The sequence below is a fragment of the Lithobates pipiens genome, unplaced genomic scaffold, assembly GCF_037356315.1.
Source record: "Lithobates pipiens isolate NorthernLeopardFrog02 unplaced genomic scaffold, aLitPip1_a1.2 Scaffold_8, whole genome shotgun sequence".
Lineage (NCBI taxonomy): Eukaryota > Metazoa > Chordata > Amphibia > Anura > Ranidae > Lithobates > Lithobates pipiens.
The window spans coordinates 650,498,769-650,525,927 of NW_027507903.1; the positions used below are offsets into that span (position 1 = coordinate 650,498,769).

At 45.7% G+C, this 27,159-nt stretch overlaps 1 protein-coding gene across 4 annotated transcripts in view; it reads left to right on the top strand.

Annotated features, from left to right (window-relative positions):
* LOC143961705 (uncharacterized) overlaps positions 1-27,159 on the top strand; it is a 222,122-nt gene that overhangs the window by 64,805 nt on the left and 130,158 nt on the right. The window contains exons 6-10 of one of the 4 annotated variants that reach the window (XM_077471026.1): positions 229-270; positions 1,840-1,881; positions 14,903-14,944; positions 17,350-17,391; positions 17,613-17,663. In XM_077471026.1, coding sequence (XP_077327152.1) covers positions 229-270; positions 1,840-1,881; positions 14,903-14,944; positions 17,350-17,391; positions 17,613-17,663 — 219 coding nt within the window. The remainder of the gene's footprint in view (positions 1-228; positions 271-1,839; positions 1,882-14,902; positions 14,945-17,349; positions 17,392-17,612; positions 17,664-27,159) is intronic. The other 3 variants (XM_077471027.1, XM_077471025.1, XM_077471024.1) reach the window with 3 other exon arrangements.

Sequence of the window (27,159 nt, forward strand, 5' to 3'; positions counted from 1 at the left end):
GGTAATTGGTTACTGTTTTTTGTGCATTTGTTGATTTCCGCCATTGAACATTTGAGAGTTGATATAATCATGTCATATTTCCATTTACAGTTAACATACAGAAATTCAATAAAATACTATACCTTTCTATGTACCACATCTGTGCCTCCCAGTCATGGAAATATTTGCTCTTGTGAGTCATCAAACATCAAGAAACATTCACTTATATGAACTCTTTTACTTTCTCAGATAAAATTATTGAAGAAGAAATTACACAACTGAAGGTTAAAGGTAAGTATTTAATGTTCCCTGATTGTTTTTAATTTGGTTTTGCAATTTGTTCTCATGAATACACAGAAGTGGTCTAATGGAAAATGCATACATAATTCTGTGGAGGAGGAGGGTAGTGGAAGGAGATCCTCATACATAATTCTGTGGAGGAGGAGGTAGTGGAAGGAGATCCTGCATACATAATTCTGTGGAGGAGGAGGGTAGTGGAAGGAGATCCTCATACATAATTCTGTGGAGGAGGAGGTAGTGGAAGGAGATCCTGCATACATAATTCTGTGGAGGAGGAGGAGGTAGTGGAAGGAGATCCTCATACATAATTCTGTGGAGGAGGAGGTAGTGGAAGGAGATCCTCCATACATAATTCTGTGGAGGAGGAGGTAGTGGAAGGAGATCCTCCATACATAATTCTGTGGAGGAGGAGGTAGTGGAAGGAGATCCTACATACATAATTCTGTGGAGGAGGAGGTAGTGGAAGGAGATCCTCCATACATAATCCTGTGGAGGAGGAGGTAGTGGAAGGAGATCCTGCATACATAATTCTGTGGAGGAGGAGGTAGTGGAAGGAGATCCTCCATACATAATTCTGTGGAGGAGGAGGTAGTGGAAGGAGATCCTGCATACATAATTCTGTGGAGGAGGAGGTAGTGGAAGGAGATCCTCCATACATAATCCTGTGGAGAAGGAGGTAGTGGAAGGAGATCCTCCATACATAATTCTGTGGAGGAGGTAGTGGAAGGAGATCCTGCATACATAATTCTGTGGAGGAGGAGGTAGTGGAAGGAGATCCTGCATACATAATTCTGTGGAGGAGGAGGTAGTGGAAGGAGATCCTGCATACATAATTCTGTGGAGGAGGATGTAGTGGAAGGAGATCCTGCATACATAATTCTGTGGAGGAGGAGGTAGTGGAAGGAGATCCTGCATACATAATTCTGTGGAGGAGGAGGTAGTGGAAGGAGATCCTGCATACATAATTCTGTGGAGGAGGAGGTAGTGGAAGGAGATCCTCCATACATAATCCTGTGGAGGAGGAGGTAGTGGAAGGAGATCCTGCATACATAATTCTGTGGAGGAGGAGGTAGTGGAAGGAGACCCTGCATACATAATTCTGTGGAGGAGGAGGTAGTGGAAGGAGATCCTCCATACATAATCCTGTGGAGGAGGAGGTAGTGGAAGGAGATCCTCCATACATAATCCTGTGGAGGAGGAGGTAGTGGAAGGAGATCCTCCATAGATAATTCTGTAGGGGAGGAGGTAGTGGAAGAAAACTCCAAATACATTCTTTGTGGAGGAGGCAGTGAGAGGAGACCCCACAGATGTAATTAAGTAGAATAAGAGAGTAGTGGGTAATTGGTTACTGTTTTTTGTGCATTTGTTGATTTCCGCCATTGAACATTTGAGAGTTGATATAATCATGTCATATTTCCATTTACAGTTAACATACAGAAATTCAATACAATACCTTTCCTATGTACCACATCTGTGCCTCCCAAGCATGGAAATATTTGCTCTTGTGAGTCATCAAACATCAAGAAACATTCACTTATATGAACTCTTTTACTTTCTCAGATAAAATTATTGAAGAAGAAATTACACAACTGAAGGTTAAAGGTAAGTATTTAATGTTCCCTGATTGTTTTTAATTTGGTTTTGCAATTTGTTCTCATGAATACACAGAAGTGGTCTAATGGAAAATGCATACATAATTCTGTGGAGGAGGAGGTAGTGGAAGGAGATCCTCCATACATAATTCTGTGGAGGAGGAGGGTAGTGGAAGGAGATCCTCCATACATAATTCTGTGGAGGAGGAGGTAGTGGAAGGAGATCCTCCATACATAATTCTGTGGAGGAGGAGGTAGTGGTAGGAGATCCTGCATACATAATTCTGTGGAGGAGGAGGTAGTGGAAGGAGATCCTGCATAATAATTCTGTGGAGGAGGAGGGTAGTGGAAGGAGATCCTCCATACATAATTCTGTGGAGGAGGAGGGTAGTGGAAGGAGATCCTCCATACATAATTCTGTGGAGGAGGAGGTAGTGGAAGGAGATCCTCCATACATAATTCTGTGGAGGAGGAGGTAGTGGTAGGAGATCCTGCATACATAATTCTGTGGAGGAGGAGGTAGTGGAAGGAGATCCTGCATAATAATTCTGTGGAGGAGGAGGTAGTGGAAGGAGATCCTGCATACATAATTCTGTGGAGGAGGAGGTAGTGGAAGGAGATCCTGCATACATAATTCTGTGGAGGAGGAGGTAGTGGAAGGAGATCCTGCATACATAATTCTGTGGAGGAGGAGGTAGTGGAAGGAGATCCTGCATACATAATTCTGTGGAGGAGGAGGTAGTGGAAGGAGATCCTGCATACATAATTCTGTGGAGGAGGAGGTAGTGGAAGGAGATCCTGCATACATAATTCTGTGGAGGAGGAGGTAGTGGAAGGAGATCCTGCATACATAATTCTGTGGAGGAGGAGGTAGTGGAAGGAGATCCTGTATACATAATTCTGTGGAGGAGGAGGTAGTGGAAGGAGATCCTGCATACATAATTCTGTGGAGGAGGAGGTAGTGGAAGGAGATCCTGTATACATAATTCTGTGGAGGAGGAGGTAGTGGAAGGAGATCCTGTATACATAATTCTGTGGAGGAGGAGGTAGTGGAAGGAGATCCTCCATACATAATTCTGTGGAGGAGGAGGTAGTGGAAGGAGATCCTCCATACATAATTCTGTGGAGGAGGAGGTAGTGGAAGGAGATCCTGCATACATAATTCTGTGGAGGAGGAGGTAGTGGAAGGAGATCCTGTATACATAATTCTGTGGAGGAGGAGGTAGTGGAAGGAGATCCTCCATACATAATTCTGTGGAGGAGGAGGTAGTGGAAGGAGATCCTGCATAATAATTCTGTGGAGGAGGAGGTAGTGGAAGGAGATCCTGCATACATAATTCTGTGGAGGAGGAGGTAGTGGAAGGAGATCCTGCATACATAATTCTGTGGAGGAGGAGGTAGTGGAAGGAGATCCTGCATACATAATTCTGTGGAGGAGGAGGTAGTGGAAGGAGATCCTGCATACATAATTCTGTGGAGGAGGAGGTAGTGGAAGGAGATCCTCCATACATAATTCTGTGGAGGAGGAGGGTAGTGGAAGGAGATCCTCCATACATAATTCTGTGGAGGAGGAGGTAGTGGAAGGAGATCCTCCATACATAATTCTGTGGAGGAGGAGGTAGTGGTAGGAGATCCTGCATACATAATTCTGTGGAGGAGGAGGTAGTGGAAGGAGATCCTGCATAATAATTCTGTGGAGGAGGAGGGTAGTGGAAGGAGATCCTCCATACATAATTCTGTGGAGGAGGAGGGTAGTGGAAGGAGATCCTCCATACATAATTCTGTGGAGGAGGAGGTAGTGGAAGGAGATCCTCCATACATAATTCTGTGGAGGAGGAGGTAGTGGTAGGAGATCCTGCATACATAATTCTGTGGAGGAGGAGGTAGTGGAAGGAGATCCTGCATAATAATTCTGTGGAGGAGGAGGTAGTGGAAGGAGATCCTGCATACATAATTCTGTGGAGGAGGAGGTAGTGGAAGGAGATCCTGCATACATAATTCTGTGGAGGAGGAGGTAGTGGAAGGAGATCCTGCATACATAATTCTGTGGAGGAGGAGGTAGTGGAAGGAGATCCTGCATACATAATTCTGTGGAGGAGGAGGTAGTGGAAGGAGATCCTGCATACATAATTCTGTGGAGGAGGAGGTAGTGGAAGGAGATCCTGCATACATAATTCTGTGGAGGAGGAGGTAGTGGAAGGAGATCCTGCATACATAATTCTGTGGAGGAGGAGGTAGTGGAAGGAGATCCTGTATACATAATTCTGTGGAGGAGGAGGTAGTGGAAGGAGATCCTGCATACATAATTCTGTGGAGGAGGAGGTAGTGGAAGGAGATCCTGTATACATAATTCTGTGGAGGAGGAGGTAGTGGAAGGAGATCCTGTATACATAATTCTGTGGAGGAGGAGGTAGTGGAAGGAGATCCTCCATACATAATTCTGTGGAGGAGGAGGTAGTGGAAGGAGATCCTCCATACATAATTCTGTGGAGGAGGAGGTAGTGGAAGGAGATCCTGCATACATAATTCTGTGGAGGAGGAGGTAGTGGAAGGAGATCCTGTATACATAATTCTGTGGAGGAGGAGGTAGTGGAAGGAGATCCTCCATACATAATTCTGTGGAGGAGGAGGTAGTGGAAGGAGATCCTGCATAATAATTCTGTGGAGGAGGAGGTAGTGGAAGGAGATCCTGCATACATAATTCTGTGGAGGAGGAGGTAGTGGAAGGAGATCCTGCATACATAATTCTGTGGAGGAGGAGGTAGTGGAAGGAGATCCTGCATACATAATTCTGTGGAGGAGGAGGTAGTGGAAGGAGATCCTGCATACATAATTCTGTGGAGGAGGAGGTAGTGGAAGGAGATCCTGCATACATAATTCTGTGGAGGAGGAGGTAGTGGAAGGAGATCCTGCATACATAATTCTGTGGAGGAGGAGGTAGTGGAAGGAGATCCTGCATACATAATTCTGTGGAGGAGGAGGTAGTGGAAGGAGATCCTGTATACATAATTCTGTGGAGGAGGAGGTAGTGGAAGGAGATCCTGCATACATAATTCTGTGGAGGAGGAGGTAGTGGAAGGAGATCCTGTATACATAATTCTGTGGAGGAGGAGGTAATGGAAGGAGATCCTGCATACATAATTCTGTGAAGGAGGAGGGAGTGGAAGGAGATCCTGCATACATAATTCTGTGGAGGAGGAGGTAGTGGAAGGAGATCCTGCATACATAATTCTGTGGAGGAGGAGGTAGTGGAAGGAGATCCTGCATACATAATTCTGTGGAGGAGGAGGTAGTGGAAGGAGATCCTGCATACATAATTCTGTGGAGGAGGAGGTAGTGGAAGGAAATCCTGCATACATAATTCTGTGAAGGAGGAGGGAGTGGAAGGAGATCCTGCATACATAATTCTGTGGAGGAGGAGGTAGTGGAAGGAGATCCTGCATACATAATTCTGTGGAGGAGGAGGTAGTGGAAGGAGATCCTCCATACATAATTCTGTGGAGGAGGAGGTAGTGGAAGGAGATCCTCCATACATAATTCTGTGGAGGAGGAGGTAGTGGAAGGAGATCATCCATACATAATTCTGTGGAGGAGGAGGTAGTGGAAGGAGATCCTCCATACACAATTCTGTGGAGGAGGAGGTAGTGGAAGGAGATCCTGCATACATAATTCTGTGGAGGAGGAGGTAGTGGAAGGAGATCCTGCATACATAATTCTGTGGAGGAGGAGGTAGTGGAAGGAGATCCTCCATACATAATTCTGTGGAGGAGGAGGTAGTGGAAGGAGATCCTGCATGCATAATTCTGTGGAGGAGGAGGTAGTGGAAGGAGATCCTGCATACATAATTCTGTGGAGGAGGAGGTAGTGGAAGGAGATCCTCCATACACAATTCTGTGGAGGAGGAGGTAGTGGAAGGAGATCCTCCATACATAATTCTGTGGAGGAGGAGGTAGTGGAAGGAGATCCTCCATACATAATTCTGTGGAGGAGGAGGTAGTGGAAGGAGATCCTGCATACATAATTCTGTGGAGGAGGAGGTTGTGGAAGGAGATCCATCATACATAATTCTGTGGAGGAGGAGGTAGTGGAAGGAGATCCTGCATACATAATTCTGTGGAGGAAAAGGTGGTGGAAGGAGATCCTCCATACATAATTCTGTGGAGGAGGAGGTAGTGGAAGGAGATCCTCCATACATAATTCTGTGGAGGAGGAGGTAGTGGAAGGAGATCCATCATACATAATTCTGTGGAGGAGGAGGTAGTGGAAGGAGATCCTGCATCCATAATTCTGTGGAGGAGGAGGTAGTGGAAGGAGATCCTCCATACATAATTCTGTGGAGGAGGAGGTAGTGGAAAGAGATCCTCCATACATAATTCTGTAGAGGAGGAGGTCGTGGAAGGAGATCCTGCATACATAATTCTGTGGAGGAGGAGGTAGTGGAAGGAGATCCTCATACATAATTCTGTGGAGGAGGAGGTAGTAGAAGGAGATCCTCCATACATAATTCTGTGGAGGAGGGGGTAGTGGAAGGAGATCCTCCATACATAATTCTGTGGAGGAGGAGGTAGTAGAAGGAGATTCTGCATACATAATCCTGTAGAGGAGGAGGTAGTAGAAGGAGATCCAGCATACATAATTCTGTGGAGGAGGAGATAGTGAAAGGAGATCCTGAATACATAATTCTGTGGAGGAGGAGGTAGTAGAAGGATATCCTGCATACATAATCCTGTGGAGGAGGAGGTAGTGGAAGGAGATCCTGCATACATAATTCTGTGGAGGAGGAGGTAGTAGAAGGAGATCCTGCATACATAATCCTGTGGAGGAGGGGGTAGTGGAAGGAGATCCTCCATACATAATTCTGTGGAGGAGGAGGTAGTGGAAGGAGATCCTGCATACATAATCCTGTAGAGGAGGAGATTGTAGAAGGAGATCCAGCATACATAATTCTGTGGAGGAGGAGGTAGTAGAAGGAGATCCTGCATACATAATTCTGTGGAGGAGGAGGTAGTGGAAGGAGATCCTGCATACACAATTCTGTAGAGGAGGAGGTAGTGGAAGGAGATCCTGCATGCATAATTCTGTGGAGGAGGAGGTAGTGGAAGGTGATCCTGCATACATAATTCTGTGGAGGAGGAGGTAGTGGAAGGAGATCCTGCATACATAGTTCTGTGGAGGAGGAGGTAGTGGAAGGAGATCCTCCATACATAATTCTGTGGAGGAGGAGGTAGTGGAAGGAGATCCTGCATACATAATTCTGTGGAGGAGGAGGTAGTGGAAGGAGATCCTGCATACATAGTTCTGTGGAGGAGGAGGTAGTGGAAGGAGATCCTCCATACATAATTCTGTGGAGGAGGAGGTAGTGGAAGGAGATCCTGCATACATAATTCTGTGGAGGAGGAGGTAGTGGAAGGAAATCCTGCATACATAATTCTGTGAAGGAGGAGGGAGTGGAAGGAGATCCTGCATACATAATTCTGTGGAGGAGGAGGTAGTGGAAGGAGATCCTGCATACATAATTCTGTGGAGGAGGAGGTAGTGGAAGGAGATCCTCCATACATAATTCTGTGGAGGAGGAGGTAGTGGAAGGAGATCCTCCATACATAATTCTGTGGAGGAGGAGGTAGTGGAAGGAGATCATCCATACATAATTCTGTGGAGGAGGAGGTAGTGGAAGGAGATCCTGCATGCATAATTCTGTGGAGGAGGAGGTAGTGGAAGGAGATCCTGCATACATAATTCTGTGGAGGAGGAGGTAGTGGAAGGAGATCCTCCATACACAATTCTGTGGAGGAGGAGGTAGTGGAAGGAGATCCTCCATACATAATTCTGTGGAGGAGGAGGTAGTGGAAGGAGATCCTCCATACATAATTCTGTGGAGGAGGAGGTAGTGGAAGGAGATCCTCCATACATAATTCTGTGGAGGAGGAGGTAGTGGAAGGAGATCCTGCATACATAATTCTGTGGAGGAGGAGGTAGTGGAAGGAGATCCTGCATACATAATTCTGTGGAGGAGGAGGTTGTGGAAGGAGATCCATCATACATAATTCTGTGGAGGAGGAGGTAGTGGAAGGAGATCCTGCATACATAATTCTGTGGAGGAAAAGGTGGTGGAAGGAGATCCTCCATACATAATTCTGTGGAGGAGGAGGTAGTGGAAGGAGATCCTCCATACATAATTCTGTGGAGGAGGAGGTAGTGGAAGGAGATCCATCATACATAATTCTGTGGAGGAGGAGGTAGTGGAAGGAGATCCTGCATCCATAATTCTGTGGAGGAGGAGGTAGTGGAAGGAGATCCTCCATACATAATTCTGTGGAGGAGGAGGTAGTGGAAAGAGATCCTCCATACATAATTCTGTAGAGGAGGAGGTCGTGGAAGGAGATCCTGCATACATAATTCTGTGGAGGAGGAGGTAGTGGAAGGAGATCCTCATACATAATTCTGTGGAGGAGGAGGTAGTAGAAGGAGATCCTCCATACATAATTCTGTGGATGAGGGGGTAGTGGAAGGAGATCCTCCATACATAATTCTGTGGAGGAGGAGGTAGTAGAAGGAGATTCTGCATACATAATCCTGTAGAGGAGGAGGTAGTAGAAGGAGATCCAGCATACATAATTCTGTGGAGGAGGAGGTAGTAGAAGGAGATCCTGCATACATAATTCTGTGGAGGAGGAGGTAGTAGAAGGATATCCTGCATACATAATCCTGTGGAGGAGGAGGTAGTGGAAGGAGATCCTGCATACATAATTCTGTGGAGGAGGAGGTAGTAGAAGGAGATCCTGCATACATAATCCTGTGGAGGAGGGGGTAGTGGAAGGAGATCCTCCATACATAATTCTGTGGAGGAGGAGGTAGTGGAAGGAGATCCTGCATACATAATCCTGTAGAGGAGGAGATTTTAGAAGGAGATCCAGCATAAATAATTCTGTGGAGGAGGAGGTAGTAGAAGGAGATCCTGCATACACAATTCTGTGGAAGAGGAGGTAGTGGAAGGAGATCCTGCATACACAATTCTGTAGAGGAGGAGGTAGTGGAAGGAGATCCTGCATGCATAATTCTGTGGAGGAGGAGGTAGTGGAAGGAGATCCTCCATACATAATTCTGTGGAGGAGGAGGTAGTGGAAGGAGATCCTGCATACATAATTCTGTGGAGGAGGAGGTAGTTGAAGGAGATCCTCCATACATAATTCTGTGGAGGAGGAGGTAGTGGAAGGAGATCCTGCATACATAGTTCTGTGGAGGAGGAGGTAGTGGAAGGAGATCCTCCATACATAATTCTGTGGAGGAGGAGGTAGTGGAAGGAGATCCTGCATACATAATTCTGTGGAGGAGGAGGTAGTGGAAGGAGATCCTGCATACATAATTCTGTGGAGGAGGAGGTAGTGGAAGGAGATCCTGCATACATAATTCTGTGGAGGAGGAGGGTAGTGGAAGGAGATCCTCCATACATAATTCTGTGGAGGAGGAGGTAGTAGAAGGAGATCCTCCATACATAATTCTGTGGAGGAGGAGGTAGTGGAAGGAGATCATCCATACATAATTCTGTAGGGGAGGAGGTACTGGAAGAAGATCCTGCATACATAATTCTGTGGAGGAGGAGGTAGTGGAAGGAGATCCTCCATACATAATTCTGTGGAGGAGGAGGTAGTGGAAGGAGATCCTGTATACATAATTCTGTGGAGGAGGAGGTAGTGGAAGGAGATCCTGCATACATTATTCTGTGGAGGAGGAGGTAGTGGAAGGAGATCCTCCATACATAATTCTGTGGGGGAGGAGGTAGTGGAAGGAGACTCCAAATACATTTTTTGTGGAGGAGGCAGTGAGAGGAGACCCCACAGATATAATTAAGTAGAATAAGAGAGTAGTGGGTAATGGGAAGTAGGGTACTGTTTTTTGTGCATTGATGCATTTCCACTCTTGAACATTTGAGAGTTTACATAATCATATCATATTTCAATTTACAGTTAGCATACAGCCATTCAATATTATATTCTATGTACCACAGCTGTGCCTCCCAAGCACAGAAATATTTACTGTCGTGAGTAGGGATGAGCAGAACACCCCCCCCCCCCCCCGGTTCGGTTCGCACCAGAACCTTCGAAAGGACCAAAAATTCGTACGAACTTTAGAACCCTATTAAAGTCTATGGGACTCGAACGTTCCAAATCAAAAGTGCTCATTTTTAAGGCTAATATGCAAGATATGCACCAGACAACACCAGCAATAAGGGGTATCTTCAGGTGTATACTGTGCTGGAGGTACACAACGCCCACTTTAACTCCTGCAGATGCCTGAGAAAAGAACACTGTCCCTGCCTATCTTGCTCTTTCCCTGCACGCCGGAACACACTACACAAGGCCACTGCGCTGGCGGCCTTATATAGTGTGGGATAATTCTGTGGAGGAGGAGGTAGTGGAAGGAGATCCTGCATACATAATTCTGTGGAGGAAGAGGTAGTGGAAGAAGACTCCAAATAAATTATTTGTGGAGGGGGCAGTGAGAGGAGACCCCACAGGTGTAATTAAGTAGAATAAGAGAGTAGTGGGTAGGGATGAGCCGAACACCCCCCGGTTCGGTTCGCACCAGAACTTGCAAACGACCCCCGCGTTCGTTACGAACGTTAGAACCCCATTGAAGTCTATGGGACTCGAACGTTCGAAATGGAAAGTGCTAATTTTAACGGCTGATATGCAAGATACTGTCCTAAAAAGGCGACCTGCCTCCTGCCTCAGGGGACATGGGTCAATGCAAAAAAAAGTTTTCAAAACAGCCGTTTTGGCGGGAGCACTGATTTTAATGACAATTAAAGTGAAAAAAAAAATGAAATATTACTTTAAATATGGTGCCTGGGGGGTGTCTGTAGTATGCCTGTGAAGTGCCACGTGTTTCCCGTGTTTAGAACAGTCCCTGCACAAAATGACATTAAACGGAAATAACACCATTTAAAACTGCTTGCGGTTTTAATGTTATATCTGGTTCCTGCAATATGGTTGAAAATCATTCAGAAAAATGGCATGGGTAGCCCTCCCTGCCCATTACCAGCCTATTTGGGTCTTGTACGCATATTAAGGGGAACCCCGTACCCATATTAAAAAAAGGAAATGCGTGTGGCCCCCAGGCCCTATATACTCAGAACAGCAGTATACAGGCGGTGCAAACAAGACAGGGACTGTGTAGGTTTGTTGTGTTAAGTTGAATCTGTTTGTAATTTTCAACTGGTACATTTTTAAAGTGTAGCTCCAGTCAAAAAAACGATTTTTAAGCTTTTTGGAAAACATAGGGAAGGGTTATCACCCCTGTATAATTTGTTTTGTCGTCCATCTTTTTTCATCTCACTTGCTGCTGTCTCCTTGCGTTTGCAAGTAGGAGATGTTTGTAAGTTGGATGTTTGAAAGTAGGGGCCTGCCCTATATTATAGCGGTATGTACTGGGTACAGAGCACGCAGACAGCACGCACTATCTCCTAACACTACTGACTGCAAGCTCTATTATTAACCACTTGACCACTGGGCACTTAAACACCCTTAGGGCCGGTTCACACAGCAGGCGATGCGAGGCAACACGACTCGCCTCGCCTCGCTCCCGCAAGTCGCCCCCGTTCTGTACAATGGAACCGTTCTGAGAGGAGCGACTCGAGTCGCTCCGACTCAGAAAAAAGGTTCCTGTACTACTTCTGGGCGACTTCGGGGGCGACTTGCATTGACTTCTATACAGAAGTCCTCTGCAAGTCGCCGCTGAGGTCGCCGCAGGTCGCGGCGAGGCAAGTCGGAGACGCCTCGCCGCGCCTGCAGTGTGAACCGGCCCTTAATAACCAGACCAATTTTCAGCTTTCGGTGCCCTCACATTTTGAATGACAATTACTCAGTCATGCAACACTGGACCTATAGGAAATGTTTGTCCTTTTTTTCACACAAATAGAGCTTTCTTTTGGTGGTATTTAATCACCTCTCAGTTTTTTATTTTTTGTGCTATAAAAGAAAAAAGACCGAAAATTCTGCGAAAAAATGAATTTTTCTTCGTTTCTGTTATAAAATTTAGCAGATTAGTAATTTTTTCTTCATAAATTTTGGCCAAAATTCATACTACTACATATCTTTGGTAAAAATAAGTACAAATTGGTGGATATTATTTGGTCTTTGTGAAAGTTATAGAGTCCACAAGCTATGGTGCCAATATCTGAAAATTGATCACACCTGAAGTACTGACGGCCTATTTCCTTTTTTTTTTTTTCCACAAAATTGTCATATTATCAGGTTATTTCACACACACAGCATATGCATACCACAAATTACACCCCAAAACACATTCTGCTATTACTCCCGAGTACGGCGATACCACATGTGTGAGACTTTTACACAGCGTGGCCACATACAGAGGCCCAACATGCAGGGAGCGCCATCAGGCGTTCTGGAGCACCCAGGCCAATTCTGACATTTCTCTCCTACATGTAAAAATCATCATTTATTTGCTAGAAAATTACAGAGAACCCCAAAACATTATATATATATTTTTTTTTTAGCAAAGACCCTGGAGAATACAATGGTGGTCGTTGCAAATTTTTATCTCACACGGTATTTGCACAGCAATTTTTCAAACGCGTTTTTTTGGGGGAAAAAACAGTTTTGTGCTTAAAAAACAAACAAAAAAAACAGTAAAGTTAGCCCAATGTTTGCATAAAGTGAAAGATGAAGTTATGCTGAGTAAATAGATATCAAACATGTCACTCTTCAAAATTGCACATGTCCGTGGAATGGCGCCAAACGTCGCTACTTAAAAAATCCCCATAGGCGACGCTTTAAATTTTTTTTTACTGGTTACATGTTTTGAGTTGCAGAGGAGGTCTAGGACTAGAATTATTGCTCTCGCTCTAACATTCTCGGCGATTCCTCACATGTGTGGCACATGCGAGCACATGGGGACATGGGCGCTTTAATTTTTATTTTATTTTTTTATTGTTCATTTTACTTTATTTATTTTAGTTTGACATTTTTTTCCCCAAAAATATATTTTTGATCACTTTTATTCCGATTACAAGAAATGTAAACATCCCTTGTAATAGGAATATGGGGTGACAGGTCCTCTTTACAGTGGCGGCACAGTGGTGTAGTGGTTAGCACTCTCACCTAGCAGTAAGAAGGGTCGCTGGTTCGAATCCCAACCACGACACTGCCTGCCTGGAGTTTGCATGTTCTCCCTGTGCCTGCGTGGGTTTCCTCTGGGTACTCCGGTTTCCTCCCACAAACCAAAGACATGCCGGTAGGTTGATTTTCGTCTGTCCAAAATTGGCCCTAGTATATGAATGGAGACCTTGGATTGTGGGTAGGGACCAATGTGAGTGTGTAAAGTACAGGGATGGGGACAATTGTAGACACTCAGGTTGAACTAGATGGACTGGTGTCTTTATTCAACCTTACTAACTATGAAACTATGAAATCTGGGGGTCAATATGACCCCACATCTCACCTCTAGGCTGGGAAGCCTGAAATAAAAAATAAAAAAAAGATTCTGGCTTTGATCGTACTGGCGAGTTGGTAGAAGCACCGGAGGGCGGTGAGGGGTGGGGGGCGTCTATGGCTGGGTATTTCAGGGTATCACCGAGTATGGCTGGGTATCTCCGAGTATGGCTGGGTATGGCAATTTATGGCAGGGTATTACAGAGTATTGGCGGGGTACTACAGAGTAATAGCAGGGTACTGCAGAGTATTGGGGGTATTGCAGAGTAATGGCGGGTACTGCAGAGTAATGGGGGGTACTGCAGAGTAATGGCAGAGTAATGGCAGAGTAATGGCAGAGTAATGGCAGAGTAATGGCAGGGTACTGCAGAGTAATGGCAGGGTACTGCACTGCAGAGTAATGGCGGGGTACTGCAGAGTAATGGCGGGGTACTGCAGAGTATGCACTGGTATTGCAGAGTATTGGCAGGGAATTAAGGGGTTAAATTCGGTGAGCAGCGATGTGGGCACTGCAGATGCAGCCCACATCGCTGCTGACACCGATCTCTTTCCCCTCCGCTGTACCGATCGGTACAGAGAGGGGAGGGAGGAACCGGCGTCATAACATGACGCCGGTTTGTTTACAAGTGATCACTCTGTCATTTGACAGAGCGATCACGTGGTAAACGGCCGCTATGAGCGGCCGTTTACCGTGATCCGTGATGCGCCGGGTCCTGTGGACCCGGCGGTCACGGATGCTCTCGAGTGCGCGCCCCAGGGGGCGCGCGAGAGCAGAATTCTGGGAGGCCGTTAATTAACGGCCTCTCAGAGTTAAACAATCGCCCTGAAGCCGTTAATCGGCAATGGGCAGTTGTTAAGTGGTTAAAGCTAGATCACTAGCTATATAGGTGAGGTGAATATAGTGGTGTATACTGCAGTCAGGGCACAGACAACACCCACTACACAGCAGCAAGATAGCAAATCAGCCAAAAACGATTGGTGTGTAACTGTGTTGAAGGTACACAGAACACCCACTGCTTCAGATGCTAACTAACACACTACACGAGGCCACCTCAAAGGCGGCCTTATATAGTGTGGGGCGTGCACTACACAGCCTGAGCTATGATTGGCCACAGGCAGGATGCCTGTGGCCAATCATGGCTCTCGGCGCTGCGATTGGCCAAGCATGCGGGGTCACAGTGCATGCTTGGCCAATCATGGGGCAGCAATGCACTGCGCCACCGCAGTGCATTGTGGTCCGCGCGCGCGTCACTCGAATTTTGACGCGAACGGCCCAAACGTTCGGAATTCGCCGAACAGCCAATGTTCGAGTCGAACGTACGTTCGACTCGAACACGAAGCTCATCCCTAGTAGTGGGTAATGGGAAGTAGGGTTCTGTATTTTGTGCATTTTCGCCCTTGAACATTTGAGAGTTGACATAATCATGTCATATTTCCATTTACAGTAAGCATACAGAAATTCAATACTATAACTTTCTATGTACAACATCTGTGCCTCCCAGTCATGGAAATATTTGCTCTTGTGAGTCATAAAACATCAAGAAACATTCACTTATATGAACTCTTTTACATTCTCAGATAAAATTATTGAAGAGGAAATTACACAACTGAAGGTTAATAGTAAGTATTTAATGTTCCCTGATTGTTTTTAATTTGGTTTTGGAATTTGTTCTCATGAATACACAGAAGTGGATAAGAGGAAAGTGCATACATAATTCTGTGGAGGAGGAGGTAATGGAAGGAGATCCTGCATACATAATTCTGTGGAGGAGGAGGTAGTGGAAGGAGATCCTGCATACATAATTCTGTGGAGGAGGAGGTAGTGGAAGGAGATCCTCCATACATAATTCTGTGGAGGAGAAGGTAGTGGAAGGAGATCCTGCATACATAATTCTGTGGAGGAGGAGGTAGTGGAAGGAGATCCTCCATACATAATTCTGTGGAGGAGGAGGTAGTGGAAGGAGATCCTGCAAACATAATTCTGTGGAGGAGGTAGTGGAAGGAGATCCTGCATACATAATTCTGTGGAGGAGGAGGTAGTGGAAGGAGATCCTCCATACATAATTCTGTGGAGGAGGAGGTAGTGAAAGGAGATCCTGCATACATAATTCTGTGGAGGAGGAGGTAATGGAAGGAGATCCTCCATACATAATTCTGTGGAGGAGGAGGTAGTGGAAGGAGATCCTGCATACATAATTCTGTGGAGGAGGAGGTAGTGGAAGGAGATCCTGCATACATAATTCTGTGGAGGAGGAGGTAATGGAAGGAGATCCTCGGTACATAATTCTGTGGAGGAGGAGGTAGTAGAAGGAGATCCTACATACATAATTCTCTGGAGGAGGAGGTAGAGGAAGGAGATCCTGCATACATAATTCTGTGGAGGAGGAGGTAGTGAAAGGAGATCCTGCATACATAATTCTGTGGAGGAGAAGGTAGTGGAAGGAGATCCTCCATACATAATTATGCGGAGGAGGAGGTAGTGGAAGGAGATCCTGCATACATAATTCTGTGGAGGAGGAGGTAATGGAAGGAGATCCTCCATACATAATTCTGTGGAGGAGGAGGCAGTAGAAGGAGATCCTACATACATAATTCTGTGGAGGAGGAGGTAGTGGAAGGAGATCCTGCATACATAATTCTGTGGAGGAGGAGGTAGAGGAAGGAGATCCTCCATACATAATTCTGTGGAGGAGGAGGTAGTGGAAGGAGATCCTCCATACATAATTCTGTGGAGGAGGAGGTAGTGGAAGGAGATCCTGCATACATAATTCTGTGGAAGAGGAGGTAGTGGAAGGAGATCCTGCATACATAATTCTGTGGAGGAGGAGGTAATGGAAAGAGATCCTCCATACATAATTCTGTGGAGGAGGAGGTAGTAGAAGGAGATCCTACATACATAATTCTCTGGAGGAGGAGGTAGAGGAAGGAGATCCTGCATACATAATTCTGTGGAGGAGGAGGTAGTGAAAGGAGATCCTGCATACATAATTCTGTGGAGGAGAAGGTAGTGGAAGGAGATCCTCCATACATAATTATGCGGAGGAGGAGGTAGTGGAAGGAGATCCTGCATACATAATTCTGTGGAGGAGGAGGTAATGGAAGGAGATCCTCCATACATAATTCTGTGGAGGAGGAGGTAGTAGAAGGAGATCCTACATACATAATTCTGTGGAGGAGGAGGTAGAGGAAGGAGATCCTCCATACATAATTCTGTGGAGGAGGAGGTAGTGGAAGGAGATCCTCCATACATAATTCTGTGGAGGAGGAGGTAGTGGAAGGAGATCCTGCATACATAATTCTGTGGAGGAGGAGGTAGTGGAAGGAGATCCTGCATACATAATTCTGTGGAGGAGAATGTAGTGGAAGGAGACCCTGCATATGTTGGAGAAATGTCCAAGCCTGCAAAAAAGAGGGCCCTCTAACTCTTAACTCCCCGGGGTGCAAGGCACACAAAAGTCTACCTAGGCCAAAGCCAGTCAACTGGGTATTTGGTGAGGGGCTCTCCTGTAGAGAAACCCCTCACTGTTGGAAAGTGGTTAAAAGCCAATGAACCTACCCCAACATCAATGCAGATCCCAATACCCTGCACCCTCCATCTCTGTGCATAAAAAACAAACAAAAATAAACCATGCATAAGGTGCTAATATCCTTGATAAGTTAGTGCCAGGTGCAGATACACAAGGAAGGCCTTGTAGCCAGTATTACAATCATCTCTCTCTCTCTCTTCTCTTTTTACATGTTTTTCTAAGCTCTTTTCATCTATTTTCTTGGAAACAAAATGTATTCTGTACAGAGCTCAATAGCTCAAGCTTAAATATACTGTACAAAGACAACTGAAATCGTTAGGGAAGTGACTCACACTTCTAATGTCACTTTCTGAATCAATTGTAAAGATTTAACGTGGGTCGCATTCTGAACAACTGTCATTCTAAGCAGTCACATGTTTTCTTCATAGTCTGATCACCCTTCCTGTCTGTGGAGAGTCTTGTTGTCCAATGTTTCTGATTTATATTTACTTTTTTTAGATTCTGGATTGACACAGGATGTATCTGATCTGCAGAAATCAGGTAATTAAAGGAAATCTATTAAAGTGTATGAAATGCTAAAAGCATATTTTTGGATAGAAAGCAGAAGGATTAGAATATCTGTGAGATTTTTGGGGTCTGTGTCCCCACTTGAGGAGTTCCACCCTGTATATTTTCTGGTGACCATTGTTACTTAGAGAGGAAGTCATGAGAAATGTTGTTACAATGTTCAGCCTCTTCAGCTTTGTGTTTTCTCTTTCCAGTTGCCAACATAACAGATGATCTGAACAAGTTAAAACTGCTTATAATTAAAGGTAAACATTCGGCATTCCTTATTTGGCAGCAGAGTGGCTAAGTGGTTAGCACTTCCACCTAGTAGAACTAGGACCAATGGTTTGAATCCTCAAACACAGCACTACCTGCCTGGGTTTTCTCTGGGTACTTTGTTTTCCTCACACACTCCAAAAGAATGCTGGTAGCTTAACAGGCTTTTTTTCTAAATTGGCCCTAGTATGTGTATGAATGTGAGTTAGGGACCATAGATTGTAAGCTACTTGAGGACAGGGACTGATGTGAATGTATAATATATGTATAAATGTAAAGCACAGTGTAAATTGACAACTCTATAGTACCTGAAATAAATTATGAAATAGAAGCCCAGGAAGTAGCTAGCTCCAATCTCCTTCTCACTCCCTGGCCTATGTGCGCTCTAAAATCAGGTAGCAAGTGGTCCCCCAATGGACCTTTATTTATGGGGTCCATCCATGGACCTTTATTTATGGGGTCCCACCATGAACCTTTATTTATGAGGTCAAACCAAGGACTTTTATTTATGGTCTTCCTCCATGAATCTTTATTTATGGGGTCCCACCATGGACCTTTTTTATGGAGTCCCACCAAGAACCATTAATTATGGGGTCTATCCATAGACCTTTATTTACGGTAGCCCAACCTGGACCATTATTTAGGGTCCCACCATCAACCTTTATTTCAGACATCCCTCTATGGACCTTTATTTATGGGGGTTCAACCATTGACCGTTATTTAGGGTCACACCATCAACCTTTATTTATGGGGTCTAACCATGAACCTTTATTTACAGGGTCCCATTATGAATCTTTATTCATGGGGTCCCACCATGGACCTTTGTCCATCCTGAGTAAAGTCCAGGGCAGTCAGTAAACAAATACTGGAGTTGTATATTTTCCTCTCCATGCATTGCACTCCTCTTTGTTGGTTAAGGTGGTACTGATGAAGCTGTAGGGATGGCAAAACTGATCTCAGTTGCCCAAACTGTGCTCCAGGGTGCCCATTACAATAGAACAGGTAGGTTCCTTCACTTGCTAATGATTTTGCCATATTTCTGTTGGGATATCGATTTTGTCAGAAATTATTATATTTTTTTAGATATGCGCATTTCCTGAATTTCCCTTCCACTATGTTCTTGAAGTGTGCTGGTTGGCAATTATAGGTTGGGAAGCCTTGTTTGGTCCATTCTGTTGTTGATTGACGTATTTTACAGTAGTCTATTATTCTTGTGTGCAATGATTTTTTAGTGAACACGTTTCTCTTTTTAGTTTTAGATAGATTGTGTTTCCAGGCTATTAAAGTTGATTTAATAGAAAGGAGGTTTGGAACAGTTTTTTTTTACATGCTTCGCCATAGAATGGGCGAATAGGAAGTGACCTACAGTACTTCCTACCTACAGTAATTCCTTTTTCGATTTTTTATCTATAGTTTATCATTAGAAGAGGTAAACCAATATTTCATTTGGGCTAGTAAAGAAGCATAATGATAGTTTCTAATGTCTGGCAGTCCCATTCCTCCTAGGTCTTTGTTGGCAGTTAGTATTGAGAATGCTACTCTTATTTTTTTCCATTCCATATGTAATTTTTTTAATTTATTGTTCATTTGTTTAAAGGATTTGGAAGAGTGCGGAAATAATATAGTATTTTGCGCAACATTTGCATCTTAAATACTGTTAATTTCCCGACCCATGAAAGTTGAGTTTTTTTGGATTTGGTGCAGATCATTATTAGTTTGTTCTAGGAGTTTTGGACATTTGACATCTAAGCCCTTGTACACACGGTCGGAGAATCCGTTGGAATGTGTCCTATCGGACCGTGTTGTCTGATAATCCGACTGTGTGTGGTATGCATCGGACTGATTCCGTCGGAATATCTGTCGGACCCAATTTTCCAACTTGTTGGAAATATTTCCTGACCAACTGGTCCGATCGGACATACTCCGATCATGTGTAGAGAATTTTGATCGGACCAAGTGCCACGCATGCTCAGATCAAATTCCTACATCAAAGCTATTGGCTACTAGCCTGAATGTAGTCCCATGGTAACGAAATTACGTCACCACGTTCTGAATAATCGGATTTTTCGACAACTTAGTCCGACCGTGTGTATGCAACAGTTTCGGACACAATCCGACGGACAAAATCCGACGGATTTGGTTGTCGAAATCTCCGACCGTGTGTACAGGGGCATAGAGTTTGGAAGAAGGATATGTACGTTTTATACCTAGATATGTTATAGTTGTCTCATTCCCAATTATATCTGTATTTCTCACAAAAGTTTTTTTCTGTTTGGGCTTTGTGGAGATCATGGGTAGAATATAACATTTATTTGGATTAATGTTATAATAGGACACATTACTATATTGGTCTAATCATTTCTGAACACTATAAAGAGATATGTCGGGGTTCGTCAAGGTTAAGATGATGTCATCTGCAAAAAGGCCCAGTTTGTGATCATATTTAGTGATGGCCGAACGGTTCGCCCGGCGGTCGTTTCGCGGCGAATTTCCGACATTCGCGGTCCGCACGTTCGAACGCCTTTTTCCGTCGTTCGCCGCGGCGGACTTACGTGTTTAATGTATACAAGAACTTTAACCTTTGGTGACACGTTTATCATGTGATACAGGACAGCCAATTGAGACATGACAGCACATGGACACTTGTACATTCCCCCTAACCTATAAATACACCCGATCCGGTGGCCATTTTACATTCTTTCTTCTGTTACGATAGGGACAGGTTCCTGTGTGGAGTAGGGAGAGATAAACCACTAGCTATTTGGTACACAAAAGTTCTTTTCAGGACTGGTATAGGTGTTAGGTGTTGATAGGTTTGCTGTGCTGCTGATTCTTGCAGCAGCCTGAGTGTCTTTTGTTAGTTTAGAGAAAGGGAAAGGACGGTGTATGCTACAGGGACAGCCAGATTAGTCTTTCATCATCATCATCATCATCATCATCATTAGCTGTTACTATCAAGGTCCACAAAAGAGCTGTTCCAGTAACCACTAATCGTTCTCTTTTTTTGCCAATTTGTATAGGGACAGGAAGGAAGCAGTGTTGTCAGGCAGTGAGGGTAATTTTAAAGACTTGCTGTTATTATTAGTTCCACAAAGGTTCTTTTCAGGACTGGTATCAGTGGTACAGTAATAGGCTTGTACATGTATAATATTCTTTCTTCCAAATATAGAAAGGATATTATACTTGACTGCTGCCCTTCTGCTGCAGTCTGCTAAACATTCACAACTCACTTGTTCCACAAAAGTTCTTATAAGGACTGGTAACTTGGTATAGGGTGCTACGGTACATAGGCTTGAGTGCGGTACAGTCTGCTGTTCTGTAAGGACCGCTATCGGTCCACAATAGATAGGGTTGACGTGCACCACTGCTGACCGCTGCCCTATACTGCAGCAGTCCTTCAGCGGTATAGGGACTGACGTACAGTCTGCTAATCACTAACACACAACCTGCTTGTTCCACAAAAGTTCTTATAAGGACTGGTAACTTGGTATAGGGTGCTACGGTACATAGGCTTGAGTGCGGTACAGTCTGCTGTTCTGTAAGGACCGCTATCGGTCCACAATAGATAGGGTTGACGTGCACCACTGCTGACCGCTGCCCTATACTGCAGCAGTCCTTCAGCGGTATAGGGACTGACGTACAGTCTGCTAAACACTAATACACAACCTGCTTGGTCCACAAAAGTTCTTATAAGGACTGGTAACTTGGTATAGGGTGCTACGGTACATAGGCTTGAGTGCGGTACAGTCTGCTGTTCTGTAAGGACCGCTATCGGTCCACAATAGATAGGGTTGACGTGCACCACTGCTGACCGCTGCCCTATACTGCAGCAGTCCTTCAGCGGTATAGGGACTGACGTACAGTCTGCTAAACACTAATACACAACCTGCTTGGTCCACAAAAGTTCTTATAAGGACTGGTAACTTGGTATAGGGTGCTACGGTACATAGGCTTGAGTGCGGTACAGTCTGCTGTTCTGTAAGGACCGCTATCGGTCCACAATAGATAGGGTTGACGTGCACCACTGCTGACCGCTCACCTATACTGCAGCAGTCCTTCAGCGGTATAGGGACTGACGTACAGTCTGCTAATCACTAACACACAACCTGCTTGTTCCACAAAAGTTCTTATAAGGACTGGTAACTTGGTATAGGGTGCTACGGTACATAGGCTTGAGTGCGGTACAGTCTGCTGTTCTGTAAGGACCGCTATCGGTCCACAATAGATAGGGTTGACGTGCACCACTGCTGACCGCTGCCCTATACTGCAGCAGTCCTTCAGCGGTATAGGGACTGACGTACAGTCTGCTAATCACTAACACACAACCTGCTTGTTCCACAAAAGTTCTTATAAGGACTGGTAACTTGGTATAGGGTGCTACGGTACATAGGCTTGAGTGCGGTACAGTCTGCTGTTCTGTAAGGACCGCTATCGGTCCACAATAGATAGGGTTGACGTGCACCACTGCTGACCGCTGCCCTATACTGCAGCAGTCCTTCAGCGGTATAGGGACTGACGTACAGTCTGCTAAACACTAATACACAACCTGCTTGGTCCACAAAAGTTCTTATAAGGACTGGTAACTTGGTATAGGGTGCTACGGTACATAGGCTTGAGTGCGGTACAGTCTGCTGTTCTGTAAGGACCGCTATCGGTCCACAATAGATAGGGTTGACGTGCACCACTGCTGACCGCTCACCTATACTGCAGCAGTCCTTCAGCGGTATAGGGACTGACGTACAGTCTGCTAATCACTAACACACAACCTGCTTGTTCCACAAAAGTTCTTATAAGGACTGGTAACTTGGTATAGGGTGCTACGGTACATAGGCTTGAGTGCGGTACAGTCTGCTGTTCTGTAAGGACCGCTATCGGTCCACAATAGATAGGGTTGACGTGCACCACTGCTGACCGCTGCCCTATACTGCAGCAGTCCTTCAGCGGTATAGGGACTGACGTACAGTCTGCTAATCACTAACACACAACCTGCTTGTTCCACAAAAGTTCTTATAAGGACTGGTAACTTGGTATAGGGTGCTACGGTACATAGGCTTGAGTGCGGTACAGTCTGCTGTTCTGTAAGGACCGCTATCGGTCCACAATAGATAGGGTTGACGTGCACCACTGCTGACCGCTGCCCTATACTGCAGCAGTCCTTCAGCGGTATAGGGACTGACGTACAGTCTGCTAAACACTAATACACAACCTGCTTGGTCCACAAAAGTTCTTATAAGGACTGGTAACTTGGTATAGGGTGCTACGGTACATAGGCTTGAGTGCGGTACAGTCTGCTGTTCTGTAAGGACCGCTATCGGTCCACAATAGATAGGGTTGACGTGCACCACTGCTGACCGCTGCCCTATACTGCAGCAGTCCTTCAGCGGTATAGGGACTGACGTACAGTCTGCTAATCACTAACACACAACCTGCTTGTTCCACAAAAGTTCTTATAAGGACTGGTAACTTGGTATAGGGTGCTACGGTACATAGGCTTGAGTGCGGTACAGTCTGCTGTTCTGTAAGGACCGCTATCGGTCCACAATAGATAGGGTTGACGTGCACCACTGCTGACCGCTGCCCTATACTGCAGCAGTCCTTCAGCGGTATAGGGACTGACGTACAGTCTGCTAAACACTAATACACAACCTGCTTGGTCCACAAAAGTTCTTATAAGGACTGGTAACTTGGTATAGGGTGCTACGGTACATAGGCTTGAGTGCGGTACAGTCTGCTGTTCTGTAAGGACCGCTATCGGTCCACAATAGATAGGGTTGACGTGCACCACTGCTGACCGCTCACCTATACTGCAGCAGTCCTTCAGCGGTATAGGGACTGACGTACAGTCTGCTAATCACTAACACACAACCTGCTTGTTCCACAAAAGTTCTTATAAGGACTGGTAACTTGGTATAGGGTGCTACGGTACATAGGCTTGAGTGCGGTACAGTCTGCTGTTCTGTAAGGACCGCTATCGGTCCACAATAGATAGGGTTGACGTGCACCACTGCTGACCGCTGCCCTATACTGCAGCAGTCCTTCAGCGGTATAGGGACTGACGTACAGTCTGCTAAACACTAACACACAACCTGCTTGTTCCACAAAAGTTCTTATAAGGACTGGTAACTTGGTATAGGGTGCTACGGTACATAGGCTTGAGTGCGGTACAGTCTGCTGTTCTGTAAGGACCGCTATCGGTCCACAATAGATAGGGTTGACGTGCACCACTGCTGACCGCTGCCCTATACTGCAGCAGTCCTTCAGCGGTATAGGGACTGACGTACAGTCTGCTAAACACTAATACACAACCTGCTTGGTCCACAAAAGTTCTTATAAGGACTGGTAACTTGGTATAGGGTGCTACGGTACATAGGCTTGAGTGCGGTACAGTCTGCTGTTCTGTAAGGACCGCTATCGGTCCACAATAGATAGGGTTGACGTGCACCACTGCTGACCGCTGCCCTATACTGCAGCAGTCCTTCAGCGGTATAGGGACTGACGTACAGTCTGCTAAACACTAACACACAACCTGCTTGTTCCACAAAAGTTCTTATAAGGACTGGTAACTTGGTATAGGGTGCTACGGTACATAGGCTTGAGTGCGGTACAGTCTGCTGTTCTGTAAGGACCGCTATCGGTCCACAATAGATAGGGTTGACGTGCACCACTGCTGACCGCTGCCCTATACTGCAGCAGTCCTTCAGCGGTATAGGGACTGACGTACAGTCTGCTAAACACTAATACACAACCTGCTTGGTCCACAAAAGTTCTTATAAGGACTGGTAACTTGGTATAGGGTGCTACGGTACATAGGCTTGAGTGCGGTACAGTCTGCTGTTCTGTAAGGACCGCTATCGGTCCACAATAGATAGGGTTGACGTGCACCACTGCTGACCGCTGCCCTATACTGCAGCAGTCCTTCAGCGGTATAGGGACTGACGTACAGTCTGCTAATCACTAACACACAACCTGCTTGTTCCACAAAAGTTCTTATAAGGACTGGTAACTTGGTATAGGGTGCTACGGTACATAGGCTTGAGTGCGGTACAGTCTGCTGTTCTGTAAGGACCGCTATCGGTCCACAATAGATAGGGTTGACGTGCACCACTGCTGACCGCTGCCCTATACTGCAGCAGTCCTTCAGCGGTATAGGGACTGACGTACAGTCTGCTAAACACTAATACACAACCTGCTTGGTCCACAAAAGTTCTTATAAGGACTGGTAACTTGGTATAGGGTGCTACGGTACATAGGCTTGAGTGCGGTACAGTCTGCTGTTCTGTAAGGACCGCTATCGGTCCACAATAGATAGGGTTGACGTGCACCACTGCTGACCGCTCACCTATACTGCAGCAGTCCTTCAGCGGTATAGGGACTGACGTACAGTCTGCTAATCACTAACACACAACCTGCTTGTTCCACAAAAGTTCTTATAAGGACTGGTAACTTGGTATAGGGTGCTACGGTACATAGGCTTGAGTGCGGTACAGTCTGCTGTTCTGTAAGGACCGCTATCGGTCCACAATAGATAGGGTTGACGTGCACCACTGCTGACCGCTGCCCTATACTGCAGCAGTCCTTCAGCGGTATAGGGACTGACGTACAGTCTGCTAATCACTAACACACAACCTGCTTGTTCCACAAAAGTTCTTATAAGGACTGGTAACTTGGTATAGGGTGCTACGGTACATAGGCTTGAGTGCGGTACAGTCTGCTGTTCTGTAAGGACCGCTATCGGTCCACAATAGATAGGGTTGACGTGCACCACTGCTGACCGCTGCCCTATACTGCAGCAGTCCTTCAGCGGTATAGGGACTGACGTACAGTCTGCTAAACACTAATACACAACCTGCTTGGTCCACAAAAGTTCTTATAAGGACTGGTAACTTGGTATAGGGTGCTACGGTACATAGGCTTGAGTGCGGTACAGTCTGCTGTTCTGTAAGGACCGCTATCGGTCCACAATAGATAGGGTTGACGTGCACCACTGCTGACCGCTGCCCTATACTGCAGCAGTCCTTCAGCGGTATAGGGACTGACGTACAGTCTGCTAATCACTAACACACAACCTGCTTGTTCCACAAAAGTTCTTATAAGGACTGGTAACTTGGTATAGGGTGCTACGGTACATAGGCTTGAGTGCGGTACAGTCTGCTGTTCTGTAAGGACCGCTATCGGTCCACAATAGATAGGGTTGACGTGCACCACTGCTGACCGCTGCCCTATACTGCAGCAGTCCTTCAGCGGTATAGGGACTGACGTACAGTCTGCTAAACACTAATACACAACCTGCTTGGTCCACAAAAGTTCTTATAAGGACTGGTAACTTGGTATAGGGTGCTACGGTACATAGGCTTGAGTGCGGTACAGTCTGCTGTTCTGTAAGGACCGCTATCGGTCCACAATAGATAGGGTTGACGTGCACCACTGCTGACCGCTGCCCTATACTGCAGCAGTCCTTCAGCGGTATAGGGACTGACGTACAGTCTGCTAATCACTAACACACAACCTGCTTGTTCCACAAAAGTTCTTATAAGGACTGGTAACTTGGTATAGGGTGCTACGGTACATAGGCTTGAGTGCGGTACAGTCTGCTGTTCTGTAAGGACCGCTATCGGTCCACAATAGATAGGGTTGACGTGCACCACTGCTGACCGCTGCCCTATACTGCAGCAGTCCTTCAGCGGTATAGGGACTGACGTACAGTCTGCTAAACACTAATACACAACCTGCTTGGTCCACAAAAGTTCTTATAAGGACTGGTAACTTGGTATAGGGTGCTACGGTACATAGGCTTGAGTGCGGTACAGTCTGCTGTTCTGTAAGGACCGCTATCGGTCCACAATAGATAGGGTTGACGTGCACCACTGCTGACCGCTGCCCTATACTGCAGCAGTCCTTCAGCGGTATAGGGACTGACGTACAGTCTGCTAATCACTAACACACAACCTGCTTGTTCCACAAAAGTTCTTATAAGGACTGGTAACTTGGTATAGGGTGCTACGGTACATAGGCTTGAGTGCGGTACAGTCTGCTGTTCTGTAAGGACCGCTATCGGTCCACAATAGATAGGGTTGACGTGCACCACTGCTGACCGCTGCCCTATACTGCAGCAGTCCTTCAGCGGTATAGGGACTGACGTACAGTCTGCTAAACACTAATACACAACCTGCTTGGTCCACAAAAGTTCTTATAAGGACTGGTAACTTGGTATAGGGTGCTACGGTACATAGGCTTGAGTGCGGTACAGTCTGCTGTTCTGTAAGGACCGCTATCGGTCCACAATAGATAGGGTTGACGTGCACCACTGCTGACCGCTCACCTATACTGCAGCAGTCCTTCAGCGGTATAGGGACTGACGTACAGTCTGCTAATCACTAACACACAACCTGCTTGTTCCACAAAAGTTCTTATAAGGACTGGTAACTTGGTATAGGGTGCTACGGTACATAGGCTTGAGTGCGGTACAGTCTGCTGTTCTGTAAGGAC